Source organism: Hippocampus zosterae, chromosome 15, assembly GCF_025434085.1.
Source record: "Hippocampus zosterae strain Florida chromosome 15, ASM2543408v3, whole genome shotgun sequence".
Taxonomy (NCBI): Eukaryota; Metazoa; Chordata; class Actinopteri; order Syngnathiformes; family Syngnathidae; genus Hippocampus; species Hippocampus zosterae.
In genome coordinates this window covers 12,617,835-12,643,356 of record NC_067465.1, presented here as the reverse complement: position 1 = coordinate 12,643,356, position 25,522 = coordinate 12,617,835, and the positions used below count along the sequence as shown (strand labels likewise).

General features: G+C 42.4%; 1 protein-coding gene across 2 annotated transcripts; it reads left to right on the top strand.

Annotated features, from left to right (window-relative positions):
- Positions 1-985: 985 nt before the first annotated feature.
- kctd1 (potassium channel tetramerization domain containing 1) lies at positions 986-19,366 on the top strand. 2 transcript variants are annotated; one of them, XM_052087852.1, is made up of 5 exons: positions 986-1,343; positions 10,123-10,301; positions 13,346-13,490; positions 14,824-15,129; positions 18,943-19,366. In XM_052087852.1, the coding sequence occupies exons 2-5, from the start codon at positions 10,138-10,140 to the stop codon at positions 19,105-19,107; spliced, it is 780 nt and encodes a 259-aa protein (XP_051943812.1). In that variant the 5' UTR covers positions 986-1,343; positions 10,123-10,137; the 3' UTR covers positions 19,108-19,366. The 2 variants fall into 2 exon arrangements, with proteins under 2 accessions (XP_051943812.1, XP_051943811.1); XM_052087851.1 differs by lacking the exon at positions 986-1,343 and adding an exon at positions 8,002-8,857.
- Positions 19,367-25,522: the final 6,156 nt, after the last annotated feature.

The window sequence follows — 25,522 nt, the reverse complement described above, 5'->3', positions numbered from 1 at the left end:
AATGCAGAGACAGCTATTTCCAGCAAAAGACCCATATTGTGATTGCGCAGAAGTGGCAAAAGTACAAAGTAGAAGCATTGTTCATGGTTCTGACAACATAATAGAGATGAAACTTTCAATAGCACTGAAAGGATATACCTTTGAAAGTGAATTCTCACTGATGAAATGTACATGTAGCACGTCACCCAGACTTAAATCGTATTCTAGACACAGAGGCCTTTTCATGATTGAGACATTTCAGAGTCTGTATGCTATCACTTTTACTGGTGTACTGGTTACTCTAAGTACTTTTGACACGGAATGGGTGTCAGGTAAGCACGAGAAACAGCCATTCGTGCTCACATTCGCACCCAAGGAAAATTTTGAGTCTTCAATGAACCTAAACATGCAATTTTGGGGGGTATGGGAACAAAACCTCTCATCAATAATCCACCCAAGTACAGGAAGAAGATGCAAATTCCTCAAAGGAAAGCTGCCCAGATTCAAATCCAGAATCTCAGAACTGAGGCAGAAATGTGAACCACTTAGTACGTTGCCCAATACGTTTCATAAACAGTTGCCTACACTGTACAGAGTTCTTGTTGCTGGAGAACAAAAATACTTATTAAAAAGTAATCCACTTTGCCTCCATCTTGCTGCTGAGAGCATGCATGGCTGAACATTTCAAATGAGCTCGCCCTTACACACACACACACACACACACACACACACACACACACACACACACACACACAAGCCTAAGGCACTGATTCAGACGTGATTGCGGGGAGAAAGAGTTAGAAAAAAACTTAATAGCGACCAAGTCATTCTCTTCATCGCAGAAGCCATTCAACAAGTGGAGCAGTTGTGTCTGATAGTGTTTAGAAAAAAAAGAAAATAGAAAATCAAAGCAGCAGCAATCTATATAATTATCATCAAGTGCTGTTTTTCCCCCTGCCTGGCAAAAAGAAACACTCCTCCACTCGCCCCAGGCATCCTTACATCAAAACTAATCATAACGATTAACATCAGCTCCTGTGAGACGCCAGGCTCTTTTAAATTTAAAAAAAATTACAGATTTCTCCATTCGATTGTACGAAACGCAAAAAAAGAAAGAGAAAAGGGGAGAAGCAAGGTTTGAGTTTGTGGGTTTTTTTTCTTACACTGGGAGGCACAGAGTCATGCGCTAATTGTATCCTGATCTTTGCCTTGAGGGCTTGGGGAGCCCCGAAGCAACTATTCTCTCCCATTTTCTTCTGTCTACCTTAGCCAAGCTATTGCATTTCTCGCTGGCGGTTGCAAGAGAAGAGTCAGATAGGGGAAGAATTTTCGTAAATAGAAAAAAAGCGACTTTACGCCACCAGGTAAGCTCAGATTTCTTCTCGCTTTCGATCGGGGTCGTCGTGGAAGGTGGCGCAGCAGCTTTTACGCATGTGCCGCGGCACTTTGCAAAACACGTTTAACCACTTCCTGGTGTTTCCGCACTCTCTCGGGCTTTATTAACACAGACTCCAATCGAAACGCGCGGGCACGGCACGGGGTTGTTTAACAATATACAGTATAGCGAAAAACGACCGGTATGCCTAAAAACAAACAAACAAAAAAGACGCGCGGCGAGTCGGTCGGTGCTCGTCAACGCGTCCTCGAGGTTGCTCGCTAAACTTGCTTTTAACTGGTTCCAAAGATCTCTCAAGACTATTTCAAGCCGTTTTATGGGGTCGTGAACGCAGTCCGACTTCCTAGCTGGCCCGCAGCTTCTATTTGAAAGACGCCATTGTGGAGTCATAACGCCCCAGGCACTTTCCCCCCCCTTCGTTCTCTTCGAAGAAGATCAAGTTATGATGTAACCTTTTTAAGAACGTAGAATCAAGCGAATACTTCCAGAAAGAATAATCAAAACGTGTATTCATGTTTGCATCTTCTCTTTTCCGACACCTTGCCAATGGCGACGTGCGTAAAAATGGTCCTGTTGTGATCCAGCATAGTTGATCAAGTCTGAACCCATTCCTCTTAAAAAAAAAAAAAAAAAACACCCAACCCGAACACAACACGCCAGGGCTGCTTATACACTCAGACCAATAAAATAGCCAATTAAAAAATATTTAGAATACACCGATCTACGCACAGGACGCCGTTTTTTGCAATATATTTGGAATTGGAAGCTTTGAAAAAGATATCCTGTGTGACGTCAGTAGTGGCCACTTGGTGGTGCTGTTCGAAAACCACACAGCATCTTTTCATGGCAGTACTGTGCAATGCAGTACTGGCACTCTTAAAGGGCCAGCTAAGTGCATGGAGCTCGTAACCTCGCCTAACCTGCACAGAACATAAGTCTCAGAGCATAACAATATCACAGAGTACGACATCATGTTAAGTGAATAGTGTAAGTTGTTCGTTGTTTTTCAGTGGATGGCTTTTCTTTACGAATGACAAAAGGAGAGATGGAATCCTTTAATGCGGTTTATTAAAAGGAGAATGAAAAAAACCCGTCTGCGCCTCAGAACGGATGAAGAGTACACCCTCTTTCAGTCACGAAAACACTTCCTGCTTCTCTTTAGCCAATCAGACGCAAGCAACATAAGAATGTTTCAACAATTACTAAACAGAATATAATTAAGATAACTATAACATAAAATAATATTATGCTCAAAAATAAAATGAAAATGATTAATAATTTAACATAAGCTTACAATAGCATGCCGTAATATAGCTCAGTATAGACTTTGTACCACATCATGGCATGACTTAAAACACAGCATGATTAGAGACCCAAACATGCACCGTAAGATGTCATACTACACTTTACGATATCAAACCATAATATATTATAACCAGTGACGTACGTTTCATGCTAATCGGAGGCAAAGCCTCTGTTCACGTCTTGCCCACGTATTTGAATAGGGAATACATATCTAAATGATGGATTGAACAGGAAATCAATGTAAAGCACGAACCATACAAATAAAATGGAACATAATTTCATGTCATCATGGGGGTTTTTTCGTTTGTGTTTGTTTTAAACTCGTCACATGCAGAGAACAGTCAGCGGGAGGCAACACTGTCTCACTTGCCTACCCTGACCGCACGTCCCTGATTATTACTTACTGGATCTTACCATACCGAACTTTTTAAAATCCTGTTACGAGGTGAAACTTGTCACATCAAAATGTGAAATTGATCATGTTTGTAGGTACAGTACATGTTTTATATATATATATATATATATATATATATATAGGCTTCAGCCTATCCCAGCTGTCTTTCGGCAGTTGGCGGGGTACACCTTCAACTGGTAGCCCGCCAATCACAGGGCACGAACAACCATACGCGCTGTATCATGCTATACCATAAAATATTAATAAATTAAATGGGGTCCACACTTCCACATTTTTGGGGGATTAAAGTTGTTTACTGGTAATTATTTTTTCCTTGCGCTGACAATAATAAAGTTCACAAACGTCATTTGTGTTCTGTCGTGTTTCCTGGACATTGTTTGGACCTCTTAATGACCAACACTCCACTCAACACAGTGAGATATTCAAAAGGTGATACATTCCTCTGTCACTTTATTTGGTATACCTTAACAATTTTAATTGACACTGTGATATGCATCGAACGCTAACTTTATGACAACAGTTTGCAGTGGTGTGGAACTGACATCATCACGGAACAACAAACTCAAAGAGTTTCTGTTTCTCATATTTGAGTTGCGTTACACATGAGAAATGTGACAAACATGCTTCAGTGTGATGCAGTGCAGATCCTTCACCACATCAAACAAAAAACGTTTGATGGCAACAGGTTAGCAGTAGAACAATAAACAACGCTACACTGTATTGAGTTGTGGGTTTTGACTTAAAGTGAGCCCGTGTGCAGTTAGTCGTCTGTGCCGTGTGGACATTTGAGACAAAATGGCCACGGGGCAACAAAACAGAGACAACCCATCCAGCTTATGTAAATACCAGTCTGCCTCAGTTTCCACTGAATCTTAATGCTCTGATCTGAAATGCTAATTGAAACATGGAAAAGCTGCATGATGTTGATCCCTCTCGCTCTGTGACCGTTGCGGCAGACAGGAAGTTGAGGACAACACATACGGGAATTAAAAGGGAGGCCTGGTGTGGCTTTTGAATGGTTCTGGTTCTAATTTATTCCATTGACTCTGGAGCAACGTGATTCCACGAGCGGGGATAAACAAGCAATTCTGCCAAATGTGTTTTAAAAGAAGTTCTGGAAACTTTTAGTGTACAAACAGTAAGTCCCATTCACCCACTTTGATGAAGTCCTACGAATTCAGAAGACTTCAGTTGTAGTAGCATGCTTGTTGCCTTATCATCAGACTGGAAAAGTAAGCATGAAGTCACGCTGCTGGAGTTTCACGCTCTTGTCATAAAATATCGAGGAAATGGATCGCAGTATAACGAACATTGAGTAACCACACCAAACGTAATCGTTAAATTAATTACGCACTTTGCTGATCAATCGATAGATGCATTATGGATGGTTCCTTGTTGATGGCAAAGAGCAATTTGAATATTGTAAGACAAATGGGTGCCACTTATGCCAATTGGCATCCACCCTGCCTCACGGGGATAAATAAAATTTTCTGAATCTGAAACCCCCAGGCTTTTCTCGTGGTAAACTGTATGCAGAAATGGGGGGTCGGGGGAGTTCACTTCAAACGGTTTCATCTGCAACCTTGCTTCTTATTTTGAGTTGTAAGACAACCAGGTTTCGGAGGGTTACTTTAAAATGTATTCTGAAACAGTTACTTGTCACCTGTTAACGTAGATGTAGTTTGTAATCGAATGGAAGAACAGTAACGTGAAAGTAATGGAACTGGATTACTTTTGGATTACTCGGAATATGCTAAAAAAAATGCTATCTATCGATAAATGGGATTTTCTGTCTTACAAGTTTCTCCAAAGGTATTGGAACGGCAACTCGTATTGTTTTGTGTTTTTTGTTATTGTAAAGTGTCCTTCGGTGTCTTGAAAGGCGCTTATAAATAAAATGTATTATTATTATTTGTTTTTGTCGTACGGACACGGAAGATATTTGGGTTTGAGATCAAAAGATGAATACGGGACAACAGTTGAGAAGTCCAAATGTTATTTAATTTGCATCGAGATGTGTTGAATAACTCGGGAAAGAGCATCTTTTGTCCGAAGCCACCCACTTTTCAAGTGACCTAAAGTTACGCTCCAGTCATGATTAAATGAACTAAAAGCGAATAACATTTGCTATTTGGTAGCGTAACCCTTGCTTGCAATTACTGCATCAAGCCTGAAACTCACTCACTTAACCAGATTGTTGCATTCTTCATTTGAAATGCCTTTCCTGGCCTGCCCTGCAGCCTATATCAGTTCTTTTTTTTAATTCTGGGGATTTCTCCCTACAGTTTGCTCTTCAGGGGACAAATTCATGCTCTATTGTGTGAAGGTCTGGTGATTGACTTGGCTAGTCTAGGAGCTTATATATATATATATATATATATATATATATATATATATATATATATATATAGAGAGAGAGAGAGAGAGAGAGAGAGAGAGAGAGAAACTCAGTGTTTCCATACTTAAAAAAGCTTGGCTAACTGTTAGCTTAGTTTGCAGGGTCAAACTCCCCTTCACAATCAAAGGGAACGCTCAGTTTTGTCAGGATTAGTGTGTGGCAATTTTCTGCAGAATGTATTGGTGGATGTGACACTTAAAGTGTGAGGTGGACATCCGTGTATTTAACGGGCACGCATTCTTCTGTGTACCTCCACCGACTCAACACCACATTGCACTACATTGCTACTTGCTCCCGCCCACCCGGCATCCACTTCCCTTTCAGCCTGTCTTGCCTGCTATTTTCCATAATGCCTCACAGATTTTACACTCAATCCACCTTTGCGATGACAAGGCTTTGAGGAAATCCAATTCCACCGAGCCGTTTTCAGAACTTAACTCTCCACGGGCACCCTCCTTGCTCTCCAACTCGCACACCACGCAGGCAGCAGCATCATCCCCACAAATTAGTCAGGGAGCAAATTACCTGCATTCTGAGTGTGATCCCACGCACTTTGCCGGCTGCCTTACACAGGTCGCCTTTTGAAGCGCAGCCATGTGATTTCTCTCTGCCTCTCTCTCATTTGCCCCGCAGCTCCCCTCTGCCTTCTGCGAGGGAACCTAGAGTTGAATTTTAAAACTTGCCGCCTGCCTGCTTATCAGCGCGTGCACAAATGGCATGCAAATCAGACCGGGATCATACAGCACATTGCGGGCCCGCACTCAAAGGCAAGCTTAATTGCTAATTGGGTAGTCTTAGGTGTGAAACTCACACTGCCAGCAAGACACGCCAGTGTGCATGTTTTAAGGCCACTGTTTGAACTAATTAATTTCAATCGGAGTGTTGTTAAAATTGGTCTACCTCCACACGCCTCGCCACCCCTCTGCATTTTCAGTACGACAGACCAGGAGACTTATAAGTGGGCCTGAACAAATCATCAAATTCAAATTGACAACGACATGCCTTAGAAGGCCTTTTTTCGAATTGCCAAGGCTACAATTTTGAAGAAAAAAAAAACACTGCTTCCTGCCGGTTAGACGTGAGGCTCTATTTTTTTATATTATTTATATATTAGATTTTATTTATATCATTGTTTTGTGAAACTTAAAACATTGAAGTGATCAAGCCACAGATTTGTTTTCATTATTGTGATTCTGTGACATACTGATTTCTTCTTACATGTGTTTGGTGGAATTTTGTGAAACTGTTGTGGTGAAATCTTAAAAGACTACAAGTCAAAGTGTTGAGTAAGTTAACAACTCTAAATGAAGTAGATAAATTAATTCATGTTACAAGGAAAAGGAGCAGTTACGATCTCCTGCCGTTCCTTATTTTTATTATGACAACAATTAAGCTCCTCTGAAGGCGAAAAGGTGATCAAGATGTCTTTCTATGTTTGGGTTCAGCAAGACGTTTATGTTACAATGGAATAGTTTTGATTAATGGCATGGGTTTTCTCACTCCTGCATCCACCCACGTTCCCAAAACATGCATGTTAGGTGAACGCGAAATTTTAATCCAACATAGCAGAGGCTGCATTTGGGACCCGGGGCAGTTGGAATGGCAAATATATTTGTATGATATATTTGAACTCTCTTCCAACTTTTAGTGTACCTCAGTTAAATGTTGTTCGAATGAGTTTATAAGACAGTTTTCCACGCTTCCGTCACTTGCCACTGATAATTAAGTACTTCTTTCAAGTGCGACAGATGTTGCCAATGAGGAGCTGAGCAACATCCATGCTATTGTAACTCCTCTGGTCCACATTCCTGTGCTCAGTCAATTCTACACTGGCCTTTAAACGAGGGGCTGAAAATACATTCAGACAACTATCATTCCATCCCAAGTGACAAAGTAATCGTGTGTGTGCGTGTAGGTGTGTGCGTGTGTGTGTGTGTGTGTGTGTGTGCGTATATATATATATATATATATATATATATATATATATATATATATATATATATATATATATACTGTATATACACAGTCAAACCTCGGTTTTCGTCCATAATCCGTTCCAGAAGGCTGTTCAAAAACCGAAATCACGCTATTTTTATTTTTTAAAAAAAACGTTTATTGAACACGTCTGCTCACAATGTAAAGCGACACGAGGAAGCGCCACTTCCTCGTCTACCTGAGGAAGCGTCATTTCCTCGTGTAAGGAAGGCAAGAGGAGTCAAGTGGTGCATTCAAGTGCACTCAGTTTGTTCAAGAACCGAAATGTGCTCGTCATCCGAGGCATAAAAGAAATCAAAAATTTTGGTTGAAAACCGAATTGGTCGAGAACCGAGGTTTAACTGTATATATATATCCATCTCTTTTCCGATTCGCTTTGTCCTCACAAGGGTCGCGGGGGGTGCAGGAGCCTATCCCTGCTGCCTTGGGGCAGTAGGCGGGGACACCCTGAACCGGTTGCCAGCCAATCGCGTGGCTATGAATATATACGTGTGTGTGTGTGTTGCAGTAGCTAGGATTAACTAACTTGCTAGGATTAACTAGTAAAACGCAAAAATAAATTGTGCCAAAAACTGATGTGGAATATATTTGTGTCATTCTTTTTGACCATCCCTAATTTATCAGCATCCACGTTTCCAGTGCGTCTCTGAATGTTCTGAACTCCCGCTTCGACTGCAAGCTTCTGTTGTTGTGGTTGTTCTACGCGGCTACGTTAGTGGAGCATCATCATGAGGAGGGGCACAAGAAAAAAAAGAGGGTGCACGGGTCAGCCATACAAGAAGAAGGTGGGTGGGTGCGGGGGGGTTCAGACCCGTGATCGTAAAATGGGAAGGGGTTAAAAAAATCGAAGCGAGTGTAGAAACAGGATTGGTTTGCCTGTGAAAATGCGACACTCGTACCTGCCGCCGCTGAAAGAGCGACAGCCTCGAAGAGCCGCGGGCGTTGCGATGCTAATGTTGTCGGGGGCTTTGACTTCTCCCAGCCATTGCGAGCGAGCTGCTCCGCCTGACAGCCACGCTCTCCCCGCGCGTCCTCCTCCTCGCATTCGAGCGGACGGAAAAGACGCGAACGGACGAAAGAAGACAACCAATCAAACCTCGCGACTGCAAACAAAACGGCAGAACAAAAAATGGACGAGACGGATATCATGGACCTGACGCATCAGAAGGCGAGGAAGCGGCCGCGGCCAATCACCTCCGCGGACGAGGCGGCGGCGCACGCTCCACTTAAACGAGCGCCGATGCGGGCGGCCGAGTGTCGGGAGACGTCGCTTATGTACGCCGTGCGCGGGGAGCCGCTGCCCGCCGCCTCGTTAAAGCAAAATGACCACTCGGTGCCCTCCTCGCCCACCAGCGTCATGCCGGCGCAGGTAAATGCCGCTTTTCTCTCGGGATGGGGGGGTCGAGAGTCCAAAATTCGCTTGTTTCCTGAGAGGGAGGGGTGGAGGGTGGGGGGTGTTACGGATGAGGCTCGTTTGTTTTAAGGCAATCTATCACTGCAAAACTGTATTACCGCGACTTTTAACTTTTTTTGCCCTATTCAGTGTGCCACTAATGGTGTTTTTAGGTTAAGAGTCGGCAATCTTATTACATGCTCAGACAGTAATTCCACCCCCACCCCCCACTCCCCACCCCCAACCCTAATAAAAACATTAATTTGGTTTTTGGCCTGCAGCGGTTGAGTGCTTGTGGATACTGGCAACATTCAGGTCAAGGTCGATCTGAGAACTTATTTCATTGTTTTATTTTTGCACGTTAATGGATGACGCACAGCCCAGCTGCCGTAGTATGCCCGCCTCACATTGGAAAGGTTCTGGGTTAGAATTTTTACTCAGGTGTTTGCTTGAATGAATGAAGATACTCAACTCAAGTCGGTGTGGACCGCAGCGAGAGTAGTCAGCAGCATTGTGCGGAGCAAAAATGTACATTTTTTTTTTAAACGGCATCGTTTTGCTAGGCAGCGCAGGGAATTTGTGGTTAGCAGGTTTGCCACGCATTGAAGATGTTCTGGGTTTGAATTGCGACTCAGGATTTTGCACCAATCAATGGGCACCAGACAATCGACATAGGAATGTGATCCGCAGTAATTAAAGCAAAAATAAGAGGGTGCGGTGAGGTCGTGGGCAGCACGTCTGACGAACATTTAAGAGGTTCTGGGTTTGAATCTTGCTTTAGGCCTTCCCATGTGCAAGAGTTTGCGAGATTGAACTCATACTACATACAGACATGGCATTATCAACAACATTGTATAAAGCAAAAAGTACATCCTAAAAAAGGCATACTGGTATGATCCACCTGCTCTGAAATTCCGGGTTTGAATCTCCTTCCTGTGTGGTGTTTGCATGAAAAAATAGATAGTGAAATAAATGTGAATAGAAGCCAATGTCATCAGCCGCATTTTATGTCCAACAGCAGAAAGTCAATCATTTGTACTTTTTTCAATTTTATTTTCGGCACAATACACTCGTGTTTAGCACATCTGCCTTATAGTTTTGAGGTTCTGGCTTTGAATCTCAGTTCCCACCTCCTTATCCTGAGTTTATATAGACTACATCTCACCCTCGACCCTTGTGAGGAGTGCAACAGAAAATGAATGGCAAAACGAATAAACAGTAAGTGGCCTGTGTTTTAACAGGACAATCGCTCCAGCATGTCCCGGCCCATGATCACACGTTCGCCGGTGTCTCCGTTGAGCAACCAGGGCATCCCCACACCGGCACAGCTCACCAAGTCCAATGCTCCGGTGCACATCGACGTGGGCGGACACATGTACACCAGCAGCCTGGCCACACTCACCAAATTCCCTGAATCCCGGTGAGTTTTCCAATGTTGTTTGATTTGGAGACTAACATGGAAAGTGCACTACTTGGCTGCAACCATCTGAGGCGCTGTTTCAACTCAACTACTTTTCTGTCTAAAGAAGGACAAGATGACATGTGAAGACAAGAGCTTGGAACATTCAGAAAAAAATGTCGTTCACTCTCATTAGAATTGATGGAATGAATTAACTTTGTCAAAAATTTGTCAATTTAGCATTTAGAATACTTCCCTGCAGATGTCGTGTAATATGGCATGAGTTGTGCTTTCAGAATATTTAAGGTCCAACTGATTAACCGACCAGCCGACATAGCTATTTTCAAATCTGAAAAACTCGTCTGAATTTTGCTTTTGCCTTTTTCTTTTCCACAATGCAATACAACAACAACAAAAACAACATTCAGAATCAACCCCTTCAACCCAGCAAAAATAATTGGTTTACTTTTGACCGTTGCTCTCACTGTTCTGAAGAACAAAGTTTTGCAAAACAATCAAATGTTCTTAATATCTTCACTGAACGGACCAATAAGGATGTTTTTTTTAATATATTGTTTGCAATTAATCGGTGATCAGAATTTTACTCTGCCACATATCAGAATCGGCACGGGCCTCAGAAAATCGATCCTGATACACCTTTATTTGATTAAGAAAGTTAGCTGTGGAAAATTGACTCCGCAAGACTGTGTTATTTTGCTTTGTACAAAGTTGTCAGAAACAGGTGTTCAGAAAATTCAACATTTAAAGACAAAAAAACGATTACTTGTGCGCTACTTTTCCCCCAATCGATGGTCAAGAACGTTTAGGCCCAAATGACCGTCCCCAGTTTATTTCAATTGAATTGAATTTTCAGTGCATCTCATGCTGTCTTGTTTACTGTATAATGTCTCAGTTAACTGACTATTTTTAATGAGATTTCAAGAACCTTGAATTGTTCGTAACTCCTTTTTTCCCTGCAGCCGATGTCTACCCCACCCCATTTTGCTTCCAGTGTTGCAAGACACATCAACAATTAATTCCACACAACTAAAAGAATTCTAATTTTTGTATTATTTATGAATCATAGTATACTTCTTGTTGTCACTGCCCGGGGTTAATGCTTGTGGTGTTACCTTTGTGCAAGATGGGCATCTGTGCATGTGTCCCGTCAGCGTAAACACAGCCAAATGGGATGGATGTCACCTGAAATGTACGTGGAAATAGACTGATTTCAGCATTAAATCAAAATTGGACACTTGTACCTGCAGTGTAAATCCGGTGGAAGATGTTGAACGCAGCATGCAGGGTGCAGACAAAGAAAACGTGCTTATTTGGACAGATGCCACAGCAGCAGTTATAAAAGGCCAAAGGGCACGGGGCCATCTGGAGGCTGGGAGGTCGCTTTGGGCTACACGCCTGAGGGAAAGTAGCAGCTCGCCTCGGGGAGAGCACAACCAGCTGGGCCTGACCTCTCACAATTTTAGTTCTTTTGCTTCATTATTCTGCTATGACTGACTATGTCTTGCCTCTGCACAGTGTAGTGAATGCTGTGCATTAAAGGAGACTTTTTTTTTCACCTTTGAAAATTGTTCCCAGGTCTTTTAAAAACATGTCGTGACCTGCCTTTGCCAAAATACTCAGAGGGTTAAAAAATATAGCATACTTAAACCTGGAGTATTTCAAAAACATTTTGCTGCAAAAAAATCACAAAGTCTGATTATTTAAGCCAGCTCCACAAACATCTGCTTATCGTTTATATTTCGTGTCAACTCCCAACATTACCATGCTAGCCCACCGAAAATTACTCAACAAAACGACGGGCCGATGGTGCGATTATCCTAGCAATTGGCGAAGGTTGTCTCCTGTTTGTAGAAAAGGAAACTAAATATATTTTGTGTTTCAGAAGTAGAAAATAATCATGCATTAATTACTGCCACAACGAAAACAATAATTAAAACAAAAATAATCATCATGAATGAACTTAACGTCTTTCCGTGGCCTTAGCTGCCCAAGAAGATGCTTTACATAAAATACACAAAGCCAAAATGCAGCAATAACAATAAGAGTGTGACTCACTCTGTCTGCATTTTACTGCCTGAGATATTTCTGTCTGATATCTTCATCACAAACGTAGGCAGACCTTGATGTGAAAATAAAACAATAACCGCTGCCAAATCCACAAATTGGATCCATCTTCCAGAGGACCCGTAGCTGTCCAATAAGATGCCTGATGTAAAATACACAAATTTCAGCAGCGTATAATGCAGATATGTTAACACCCATACAAGGGGCATAATATGTATTGGCCGACGTTATTTTGAAGCGACAACTCTGTTCTGTTGTTGTCATGCTGAATTCCAACTTAAGGGGTGCCAATAGTTTTATAATAGCCTTATAAGTCTCCATATTTCTTGTCTTGCTGAAATTGGTCTCATTCAAGTTAGCGACGACTCCGCCCCATGAGACTGCTGGACCAATTGCGAGACTTTTGTAACCTTGACAACTGGGGAGGGATCCTGAGTCTTGTCACTAGACTGTTTTCTTATTGTGGGAGCAAAGCCCATATGCAGTGGGATAACCATATGCCCATAAAGACAATTAAATGCGAAATTGCTTGCGGATAACATGTTTGTGCTGCTTAGCAAAAGCTAACACTGTTAGCTAACGCCAAACCGTTTTGCTGTCCTCTTGACATGTTTTGTGTATATGACAGTTTAGTCTGGCGGTTGCTTCAAAGTGACTCTGGATCTTCACCCAGCTTAATTGTGTCATGGGCACAGAAACACAGGTTGGGACAGTGATGAAAATTTGAAGTCAGAAGTTTGTAACAGCTTGCTTGCAGACACAATTTCAGAAATTGGCAGATCCCAAAGGATTTACTTGGTCGTTTGGTTTCACACTTAATTAGAGCCAACCATTTGCATACAAGCCACTACAAGCCAATTTCCCACAATACGAATGTCCCCTTTCCATGCCATCATAACTGCATGCAAAGCTAAAGAAGCTGTTTCTGTTAAGATGCTGACACTCACTTTGCCTCCCACATGTCTCCTGTCGCTGCACAGAATCGGCCGCCTCTTTGATGGCACTGAGCCCATAGTGCTGGACAGCCTGAAGCAGCACTACTTCATTGACAGGGACGGACACATGTTCCGCTACATCCTCAACTTCCTCAGGACGTCCAAGCTGCTCATCCCAGACGACTTCAAAGTAAGCCGAGAGAAAATCTCATCGGCCACTCAGCGCTTCTGCAAGTCGGCATGCACTATAACTCGCGCCTTTGGGTGATGATACCATGTTCGAATTGCGGCAAACATCGGAGGTCTTCCAAGTTAGGGTCCCACTGGCCAAAAAGATGAACGATACCCAAGGAGGGAAACAAACAATTTGTCATTGTGCCAAGGGTGAATTACACTCCATGTGAGCCATCAGTGCTCCAACCATTTAACTCTTGTGTATCCATTCAGGCCGTAATCACTTGCCTTGCCCCTGGGGAGAAAGTAAAGATGCACATGATCTGATAGATTATCCACACTGAGGCTCCATCGATGGAAAGTATGTCAACCAAAATAAGCAAAGACAAAAGACAGGCCTAAGTCAAGCAGCATTGAGAACTCAAATGCCCTGCCTTGAAGGCGCGGCGGTGCTCATTGCTGAAGCAGCGCCCATGCAACCCTGTCAACATTTGTCTTATACATTACTGTTATGTTAAAACGCATAGGCTTTGAAATGTAAAAAGCTGCGCCACTTACGCCACACTTTTGTAAAAACAATGTAGAAATTCTCAAGTGGGATTTTTGTTTTTATAGTGATTCACATTTTCAAACATACCTTTTCAAGATTAAAAATGCAGCCTTCCTGCGGGGAGTTTGCATGTTCTCCCGGTGCCTGCGTGGGTTTTCTCCGTGTACTCCAAAAACATGCATGACAGGCTAATTGAATCTTCTAAATTGTCCCTGGGTGTGAGTGTGAGCGCGGATGGTTGTTGTTCATCTCTGTGTGCCCTGCAATTGGCTGGCAACCGGTTCCTACTGGGATAAGCTGCGGCATGGCCCTTGTGAGGATAAAGCGGTTCAGAGAATGGATGGATGGAATATAATCCTGCTTATTACGGCTACCATTCAAACTTGTCTATGAGCATTGATTAACATGAGTGACATTGGAACCAATCAGTGGTGCTGCTATAATGGTTGACACATTAGACCACCCAATGATAGCATGGACGGTGACAGAAAAGCAGTACACACGCTACAGTCTGTGCAGCAGACACGGAGAGACAGAAACCCAAATAACGGCAGCGTGGAAAAATACATGCTGATTCCAGAACGATACATTCTACGTCACCGCCATCACTGGAATTACTTTTGTAACATATCCCTCTGAAGATCTGTATTGCTTACTCAAAAGTTTCACAGATAAGCTTAATAAATAAAAACAGCCTAGCTATTCATGCTAAACAGGGTTTTGCCCCGGGATGACATGGAACAACAACCACCCACTTGTCTTGGGGTACTAATGTGCCTCGTGTGCTTGTCCCCCGCAGGACTACAGCCTGCTGTACGAGGAGGCCAGATACTTCCAGCTGCAGCCCATGCTGTCCGAGCTGGAGCACTGGCGCCAGGACCAGGAACTGGGTCGGGTGTCACGCCCCTGCGAGTGCGTGGTGGTGCGCGTGGCGCCCGACCTCGGCGAGAGGATCACGCTGAGCGGCGACAAGGCGCTGATCGAGGACGTCTTTCCCGAGATCGGCGACGTCATGTGCAACTCGGTCAACGCCGGCTGGAACCACGACTCCACACACGTCATCCGTTTCCCGCTCAACGGGTACTGCCACCTCAACTCTGTGCAGGTAGGAACGACCCCTTGCTTACATCGCAGCGACAAAGCCATAATACTTGCCGTTTTCATTTCACTGGTTTATATTGTCTTGGAGTGTTCCCCCAATAAATATTGACTGCATTTATGACTTTACTTCTACACTTAAAGACAATTGGGCTGTTTTTGTCCCAATTTTTGTCACTTCCTGACCGAGGTCTTCAAACACCCGCTATATTACGCCATAGAAAAGGGGTGCCCAAACTTTTTGGACCGAAGATCTACTTTTCGATCAACTAACTACCCTTACCGGCACACGCGCACACGTGCACACACACGCACACACACGCACACATGAACGCCATGATGACAAAAAGCCTGAAACTGAGGCTTGCGATGCACTTTTGCAGCCTGTTAACTATCGTAGCTCACACGTACAGTTTTAAAGTGCTTCCCTGGGCCCTCCGAGATTCCTATTCTTTGCCCGTGCCCTCGGTGAATTGTACACGAGGCAAGCTCTGAATGAGAATAATGAGGATAAAAGATAGAGCGCAACAGCTTTGATTACAAGCTGCAATTGCAGACTGCTGAGCGCAAACAACTTACGGTGACGTACTCACGCGCCACCGTAAATTCAAGATTTACCTGCTTTATTTTATTTTTTAATTTTGTTTTTTTTTGTGTGTGAAAATGAGACTGATTGGATGATTAGGGTGCAGCGTACGTGAACACAAAAAATATATATTACTAACATGTACAAAGACACACAAATGGTTGTTTTTGTTCTCCTCGACACTGCTCGGATCTACTCGGGACCTGTCTTAGATCTACCGGTAGATCAGGATCTACCTAATGGGCACCTCTGCCATAGAAGATGGTCCTATAAGATGATAAGATTAAAGTAAGTACAGGGTCCAAAATGAGTCAGGGAGACAACCGTAAACATGTTCAATATAATGCCGAAGATTTTTGTGTGTGGGGAGGGAAAAACTACTTTCGAGTCACTTGACTCCAAATAAGTGCCCTGATTGACGAACAAGGAAGTTTATGATCAAACTAAACATAACACAAAGAAAATTACACAATGTGTATTGAAATCATCATTTTGGTTTCCGCTCGTTTCATGCTCACGTCATGTATAGAGCAAAACGGCATAGATGGGCTAATGAATAGCATCGATAGTTGATGTTCTGTTCACCCTTTCAGCAACGGGTGTTTGAACACAAACTGAGAATCTACGCCGACAAAGAAGAAAAAAATTAATTGATATTGTGACAGTATGCCAAAAATGACTTAGTCTATGCGATCAGGCTCATGATACTGTTTAATCTTCTATTTAAAAAAAAATTGTATGTTTGATTAAAATATGTTATTTAAAATTAAAAAAAAGATCTTCACAGCAAACAAAAAAGGGTAATGGATGTTCGCAAAACATTAATGGGCAGCCGTTCTTTCAGTTCTGCTGCGCCTCAATAATCAGCGAAATGTCACAGAGCAAACGGGGTGATGCAGGAGCCTCCGCCCATCAACGGTGTAAAATAATTGGCAAAAAATGTATGTATAGCTTGTCATATGATTTGAAAAAGTGCATTTCTACGATCAACCCAATCACGCCTCCCAACTTATGCTTTGGGCCAGTCTGACATAATTCTAATGCATCATCACCTAAATGTGACGTCCACACTTTAAAAAAACTTTTACATTCTTTTTATTTTTACAAATTCTGTTATCTGTCGAGAACAAATGTTGGATTTTTTTTTTGGGGGGGGGGTCCTAAAGTCACTTGCTTACAGTAGTTAGGTTTAATTAGTTTCGTTTTACAAATCAGGGGGTCCTTGTCCTTGCCCTTGTCCTTTTCATAGGTCTCAAACTCCAGTCCTTGAGGGCTGCAGGTTTTAGAAGTTTCTGTCCTCTCCACTCAAAATGATCCATTATTCGTATAAATGACTTGTTTACCTACATGTGCCCTGCAGTCGTCTAGCAACCGGTCCAGGGTGTACCTCACTTCGTGCCCAAAGTCAGCTGGGATAGGCTCCAGCTCAACCGTGCCCAGAAAGAGAACAGGCTCTGTAGAAAAGGGACGGACAACTTTGGCGGAGGCCGACATGACAGTGAGCAGTCAGTCTGTTAGAAAAAAAAAAGCTTTTTAGCTGCTTAAGTTCTCAGTTCTCATCTTATACATTATTGAAGGAGTGGAGGCATATTTGAATAGATTTGGCATTGATCTGGACCGTCTGAGCCCCCCCCCCCCCCCCCCACCCAATATAAACAACAAAAACGTCTCTGAAGTGAGTGCAAGAGAGAAACTGAGCGTGCTCCCTAGCAGCTTGTCCCCAGGCACGGCCCATAATCCTGTTTGGTTATTAAAGCATGCCGGCGGTGGATGCTGTATCTGCGGCTAATGGAGGCAGGGAGAGCTGGGAGGGGGATGGAGTGAAGGAAAGGGGGGGAGGCGGGGCAGCCAGCAGGATGGGGGACCTTTGTAGTTTCGGCGGAGGATTGGGCCTCAGGGCTCGGGGCAGAAAGGGGGAAAACGGGTTGGGGGCGGGGGGTGGGTTGAGCAGCCCACACTGAGCCAAGCGCTGGAGGAGAGAAAGCCACACTGCTCCCTGGGGCCTCTTCGATGGAATGTGATCCTACAGGCCCCCAGGAAACGTCTGTGGATGTCTGCGAGGCAGCTCGCTCATCAACACATATGCAGACCAACGCAAACACACAACAAGCACCAACACACACACGCGAAACAATAATGGATGCGAATACCAGGCAGAGACAATGATGAAAGTCTTGATATTTAAGTTGGGTTTTTTTTTTTTTTTTCGTGTGTGCTCGATTGCATATTGTGAGGAGCCTTTGAAATGGCACTCAAAACCCCCCCCACACAAGTTATCGTTGGATAACACTGGGATAAACTGTGGTATTCAACAGGATCCACAGTCGGCTATTAATGGAAGTGGACTGTTTTGTGGAATGGTTAACTGGTTTGCGATGAGCTCCGGGAAGTTCAGTTCCATCCATGCTATGCTAACCTCAGTAAGATATCTTCATACTAGGGGTGTTCCGATCAGGGTTTTTTTTTGCTTCTCACACATCATGGATCACATGGATTTGCTGCACATTTTTTATTGTTAGACCTGCTCGCTCCACTAATTAATCTGTCAAATCTATTTTTTTCAATCAACTGATGAATCCGATTAAAAAAAAAACAACAAGCGATGCAAATTACCATCCCTTTATTATTTTTATTATACAAAACAAGGACATTCTTTAAAATTGACAGTGCAAAAGAATGCACATGTATTATCATTCGGGTAATGGTTTGGAAAGGGGGCGGAGACACTACACAGCACATGCACAGGCTGGACTTGATTTGGATGCAGGCTGCGAAGTACAAGCTGAGGGTGATTGTTTTTTGTTTTTTTTATGAACCTACGCCAATAACATAATTTTTCCACATAAATCGGACCAAATGCAGGTTTTATACGAATTCCAAAGGAGCAAGCTCGGCGGGGGCCAGCACGATGTCCCTAACAGTTAGCACGTCTGCCTCACGGTTCTGCGGTTCGGCACTATGTGGAGTTTGTCTGTGAGTTCTTTCAAAGACATCCAACCTCACCGAGGACTTTGAGGAAATTGTTCGTTGGTGTGAGAGTGCTTGTTTTTCTGCGTGTTCCCAGCGATTCAAGAATTCATCCCATCTCACAGCTACAATTGGCTCTGCTCTCCGCAACCGTGCACATATTTCAGCTGACCTCGTACATGATGCACATAAAAAAAAAGCACCCACGCTTTTTATTATTTTTTTGTCTGCCTCAATTAACTTCTGACATTCTCTGCCTTCTTTCAGGTTCTGGAGCGCCTGCAGCAGCGAGGGTTCGAGATCGCCGGCTCCTGCGGCGGCGGCGTGGACTCGTCCCAGTTCAGCGAGTACGTTCTGCGGCGGGAACTGAGGAGGACGGCTCAGCGAGGAGGACCAAATTCCAACAGGATAAAGCAAGAGCAGCTAGACTAAAGACTCTGCTGGACTTTTCCATGCATTGGACTCCTCACATTTTCTCCACTTGTGTTATTTTGTTGATGTTTTTGTTTTCTTATAAAATCATCCAGAGAATTAAATAAAACAGAAAAAGAGATGCATCTGCTGTGGGAAGATTTGCGACATCTGAATTAGAGATTGCGAGGACATTTGTGATTGTCTCACCCCATAAAACACGACTGAGAAAGATTTATATATGTTGTATCCCTAAATAAAGTTTGTTTTAAAACTTTAAGCCTACATTAGGTTGAATACGAGTTGAAATCAGCAGCACGTCAGCATCGCCGATGGTTCAGGCTCTCATGTGTTTGCATGTTCTCCCCGTGCTTGCTTGGGCTAATTGAAGATGCTAAATTGTCCATAGGTGTGAATGTTTATTTGTCTATGTGCCCCTTGCGATTAACTGCAACACCCAGTCCATGGTGTATCCCACTTCTCTCACCAAAAGTCAGTCTCGATTAATTGCAGACTCTAAAGCCGGTGTCGCCATCATTGTTAGCCCACCAGGACCACTTGAGTAGCCTGCAGGGCTGTCCTTCAAATAGCACATGCATACTTCCATTTTCGTAAAGCCACGTTACTATTCTAAAAATAATTAGCGCTACTTACCAGTAAGCTAGTAATAGGTCAAAGGTCAGCAATGTAGCGCATGACCAAACAATAGCGTTGGTGCAGAAAAGTTAGCCGGCGAACCAACGATGAGGAAATGAATCATCACCTAATGACACTTGTCATCAACAAATTCGAATCAGAGATGCATTTACGTCCCCAAATGGATTTTTGATGCAAGTTTAAAAAATGCTATTGTCATTTTTTTGTTTTTACGTTTGATTGATAAAAACCTGGCTGATTGAACACTCTAAAAATTGTCCCTAGGTGTGAGTGCGAATGGTTGTTCGTTTCTGTGTGCCCTGCGATTGGCTGGCAACCGATTCAGGGTGTCCCCCTCCTACTGCCCGAAGACAGATGGGATAGGCTCCAGTACCCCCGCGACCCTAGTGAGGATCAAGCGGCTCGGAAGATGAATGATAAAAACCTGTGCAGTATGGATTTTACCATGCGTTGAAATTTATAGTTGTGAGGTTTCAGGGGAAAAAAATGGCACCTATTGCTGAACCTAACGCTTAATTCATAAATTACTAATACTTCCATTTTACTCTTTATATGTACATATTATTGTTATTAAACCTTATGTGCTAGTGAAGAAAAAAGAAGGGCAGATTCAGAATCAACACAAAAAAACAATCATCTTGAAAAGTTTGCATTTCTGATTTAAAAAAACAAAACAAAAAAACTATTAACCAAATACAACTTCAGCAAATTTATTTCGGGAGTACGTATCAAACCGATATAGCCCTTGGCATTCAGCAGGACATGAGAAGTAGCTGTCAGTTTCAAAAAGGTTGGTGACCGTCGGTGTCAAGGTTTTTTCTTTTTGTGTCTTTGATTATTTGTTTATGTCGATTCTATTTGTGCCCTTGTGTTTGAATGACGACCAGTCAAGGGTATACCCTGCTTCTGCCAAAAGTCATCTTTGGTTCATCTTAAGACTCAAAATTGTCCATGGGGTGAGTGAGAGTTAATAGTTTTGCTCTTTCCACTACTGGCCACTCTGCGAATGCAATGAGGGGAACCAAAAAAAAATCTTGAAATAACACAGGTTAAAAAAAAAACAAGCAAAATAATAAAAATAATTATTGAAAAGATTTGGGGGGAAATAATCTGTAAATACAGCATGCAAAAACTCCAAATCATCCACAGGTATGAGTGTGAGTGGTTTTTTGTTGTTGTTTTTTTTGTTTGTTTTTTGTCCGTATGTACCCTGCAATTGGCTTGCGTCCAGTCCAGGGTGTACTCCAATTCTCTCTGCCAAATTCAGATGGGATAGGCTCAAGCGATATATATTAAAAAAAAAAGGATGGATGTATGATTTTGAATCATACTCCATGAATTCATTTGCATTGCCAATTGCCTGTTACGGGTGACTTCATGTTGTCACCTGACTGCTCCACTGATTAAGTGCGCGTGATTCCAGCTCGCTGTATAAAGGTCACCCGTGTGTTGCTTATGGTGCGAAATGTCTCAGTTGTCATCAAAAGTTAGATTCACCGACGCATCTTTTTCACACCGAATATTGTGATACCAATGAAGTGTTTTGTACTTCCATATTTTCTTTTAAATTGCCTAAAGATATACACTTAAATCGAAATACCATTCTAAGTAATTAAGCGATTACCATCTTCTGCCCCTTCAGGCCATCATGGGAATTAAAAATTATATCGTCACAACATGACTGTCATTGTTTTCGATGTTTATGTATTTTGTGATTTTAATTGACATTTTCAAGCAAATTCATTACCTGAGAAATGACTGAATTCAATTTTGCCCCCTTTAAAATGGACCTCCATTTGTGGCACTTACTGATATGAAGTTGGATTCTTTCGAAGACCAATGGCTGACCTACGCTCCCGAGTTTTGACCAAAAGAGGAATGTTGCAAAAAAAAAAAAAAAAAGAAAAAAAGTGAAATAAATGTCACATAAAAGTTGCCATGCTGTTTAGCTGCCTGTTTTCCAGTGAACTGTCATCTGTTTTCAAGAATTTTTAATGATGTGATCGGTATTTGTCTGCCATGTTGGAAGTCGAGATCGGAAGGACAAGTTCATTTTCATTTCCTTTCGCATTTCGTTCATCCATCCCCCCATTAACAGCCATCAGTTAATATCTTGTAAAATTTCTAATCGACTTCAATTTGATGACTGATAAAAAGAAACTTTGGATACGGTGTCAATGACACAATACAGTGACAAAGTGGCCATTACAAACAACTACAAGTATGTTTTGGTCATTCTAGTTATTGCTATTGTGTAAGGTGGCAGTTTTTTTTTTAAATAACTGATCAAATGAACCATATGAGTCACTTATGTGCAAAATATGCGTGACTTGCCATTCTTGATACACGTACGATACAACTAAACAAAGTAGTATTGAATGTCTTGATGTGCTTTCGTTTGTCAGTCAAACAAGCGAGAGGCAAAACCAACATTAGCCAGGCATACACGTGCTACCTTGGAGGATTCATGCTGGTGCAGCAAAGGCTGCGCGAAGGCCTTCTTTACTTAGTTGCGATGAACAGAGCCGACTTCTCCACGCGAGTCCTGTCAGCTGCGCTTCCACACAGTCCCCGCGGGGCTCCCGAAAAAATCCAAAGTGAAATCTCACACAGAGTCCTGTCATCTTGTCTTCGTCCCTCGTGGCGGAATCGCTACTTTCTGTGGCTATCTGCCGCTTGATGCTATGCTACGTCTCGCTTTCAGGCCTCTTGTGCCCCAGTTTCCCCCTTTTTAAATGTATCATTTATTTTTTTATTTTTTTTTTAGATTGAGTCTCATTCTCCAAGGCTGCAGGTGCACCGGTTTTGCTTTGCTTTCCAACTCACCGGTTAGTAGCTACTGAGCAGGTTTTGTATCATCGACAATGGATACTATACCTGTTCATAAGTGTTACTATAGCTTTTCATACACGATGAAATTAAATTCACATTTTGGATTGATTTGTGTCGAAGTTGTGTAGAGAGAGAAGAAGTCACAATACAAATTAAATGCTAACGCAACATGCGCAGGAGTCTCCATGACTATGATACAATAACGATTCTGTTGACATTTTTTACGCTAAGATGGCGCTGCTCATATATTGATGAAGGATTCCACAAGCACAATATAAATCATTCAGAATACTGTGTTTCGACAGGTGGGGACACCTGGAACATATCGCAAAGAAAATGTTTGCAGTGAGTTCCCCTTTAAAGCGGAAGTCAACCAGATTTTTTTTTTTTTGGCAATAGTATGTTTGATGCACATCCACTAAATGTGGGATTATTTTTGTATTTGTGGAATATGAGCAAAATATGAGTGGCAAAATCGCCGCCCCTTGAGATGTACAAAAACGGGTTTTTATTGCTTAACTCCTATTCCACAGACACACTATTAATCAGAATGCCGTCTTTAGATAAGTCGGGCTACACACAACATATAATCGTAAACAAAATTTGGGGGTGGACATCCCCTTTAAGGTTAAATACAGGCGTTGTGATTTTAATGATGCTATTTGAAAGTATAATTGCATCTTACTGTCGAAGATTACAAGAAGGATACCTACCAGAAGTAGATAGGGGATAAAGAATAAAGGGTAAAGCTTCACGAGTGTTCTATGTGTTGTCTACGATGGTGTCTGTCTCCAGTGATTATTTGAAGTCATCAAAAGGCAGAATAGCGCCTGGAGAAAGCGACTCGTGCAGTGCAGGGTCAATGGATGGATGCAGTCAGCTCGCCATTATGTTACACAAAGTCATTTGAACTCTCTTTCTCCCTCCGTGTTGATCTTTAGTTTAGCTCCACAGATGCATTCTACCTTTATTGAAAAAGCCACCCTCGGCCATTTTACACCAGCGCAATGATTATAGATGTAACCCATGGCGAAAAAAACAAAAACAAAACTCCCACACCACTGCTGTGCCATTTTTCTCTTTCCTCAGCCGCCCTTCTGTCTTCCCCCTGCTTCTTCCTCAGGGGCTGATTTCAAATTGTCAAAGACAGCGGAGAGACTGAAGGCTCATTAACATCTTTGTTTTAATATAATGGCCACAGATTTCCGAGGAATTATTTCTAGCGGAGAAATTTGTTCATTGCTGTGATGAATGTCCAGACAGACCTTTGGTTTTACATATTCGTTCACGGCCAACCTGAGGTGGCATACTGCCTCACAAATTGACACTCGCTACTTGGATAATGTAGAGGAAATAAAAAGTCTGTGTTCCCGAGTGTTGATCATAATAAGAAATATTGCATGACAACAAATATCATTATGTGAGAAAAAAAAATAATATAATGAGAATACGGTCATACATTGCCAAAGAAAAAACTTACAAAAATTACAAGGAACACATTGTGACATTGTAAGAATATAATATAATTTACCAGGAATAAGTCACATTAAAATGTAATTCTGTATTGAGACAAACATCATAATGATATGAAGAATAAAAATCTAAATATTATGAGTAAAAACTTGTGAGGTTCCAAGAATAAGGCCATAATGTGGCAAGCAAAAAGTCTTAATGTTAAGGAAGAAAGCCAAATGGTCATGAAAAAAGTCCTACTGTGAAAAGTTATTACCGCTATATGAAATACATATAGAATTATGGCGTCTTTTTTAATATATATATATATATTACAGGGAAAAAGCTGCAATGTTTCAAGAAAAAAAATGTGGGCCCTACTTTCATGCTCAGTGCAAGTCTAGCGCAAAGTTTTCTTGCTTTTGGTACCGGTATTTTCCTTTTCGGGCGTAGGTCAAAGGGGGCATTGACACAATTGTGGGAGTGATCGCAGCCAACTTGTTTGTCATCCTACGAAAGTGGCTCCCCTCATTTCTTTTAAATTCAGCCTAGAGACAGGCCCACGGTCGACATGGCATTTAACATTTAAAAGGAACTGCAAAAAAGGAACTTCTTCAAATCTCCATTCCCTCTTGCTCACTCAGGTCCTCATCCTCCCTCCACCTTATTCTACCCTCTGCCCGTCTCAGTACAATGGGGTGCAGAGCCTTCAGTCGCTCTGCCCCCAAACTCTGGAACTCACTTCCTCCCAACATTAGTAATATTGACTCTCTTTCCTTATTCAAAACCCACCTATTCAGACTTGCCTACCCGCCTTAAATCTTTCTTTATTTATTTATTATTTTATCTGTGTTTTGCTATTGGTCTTGGCTGTACAGTGTCCTTGAGTGTTGTGAAAGGTGCTTACAAATGTGATGTATTATTATTATTATTAAAAAGATCTCCACCTGCGGAAGATGAAGTGGGCATTTGGAGACCCCCTACTACTCCCGATCGCGTGCATCTTAGTGTGACAACCACCGCTCCCCGCTACCCAAAGTGTGCTGTGGTCCTGGGGAGTGGTTAAAATAGATTTAAGATGATAACAATGATAATTTGGTCAATAAATTGACTTTACACTGGTTCAAAGGGGTTGGAGAACGTTGATGTCATATTTAGGAATGAAATACGATGGCATACAGCACACACATTCAAGGAGTTCAGAATCTGTCTGCCTACGCCTGAATTATATCCACAAAATTTCCGCTCCAGCATCTGCACCACAACTTAGACCGATTTTAGCTGGTTTAAATTATAGTCTACTTTCCATCACCAAATTGTCAGGTGCTCCTTGGGTGCGTAATCGAAAATGCTCTTGGTCTGATGGAAATTCCCAAACACGGTGAGCCGGACATGCCCCGGAGCCATTTTCACGCTGAGCGCACATACGCCTGTCTACTCAAATAGCGCTCGTCATGGTATGAGAAGTTGCAAAGTTACAGCAATTGTACTTGCA

Coding starts and splice junctions, on each gene's coding strand:
- kctd1 (XM_052087851.1), top strand. CDS start 8,618: ATGGACGAGACGGATATCATGGACCTGACGCATCAGAAGGCGAGGAAG. Junction 10,302..13,345: donor ACCAAATTCCCTGAATCCCG/GTGAGTTTTCCA, acceptor GTCGCTGCACAG/AATCGGCCGCCTCTTTGATG. Junction 15,130..18,942: donor GCCACCTCAACTCTGTGCAG/GTAGGAACGACC, acceptor GCCTTCTTTCAG/GTTCTGGAGCGCCTGCAGCA.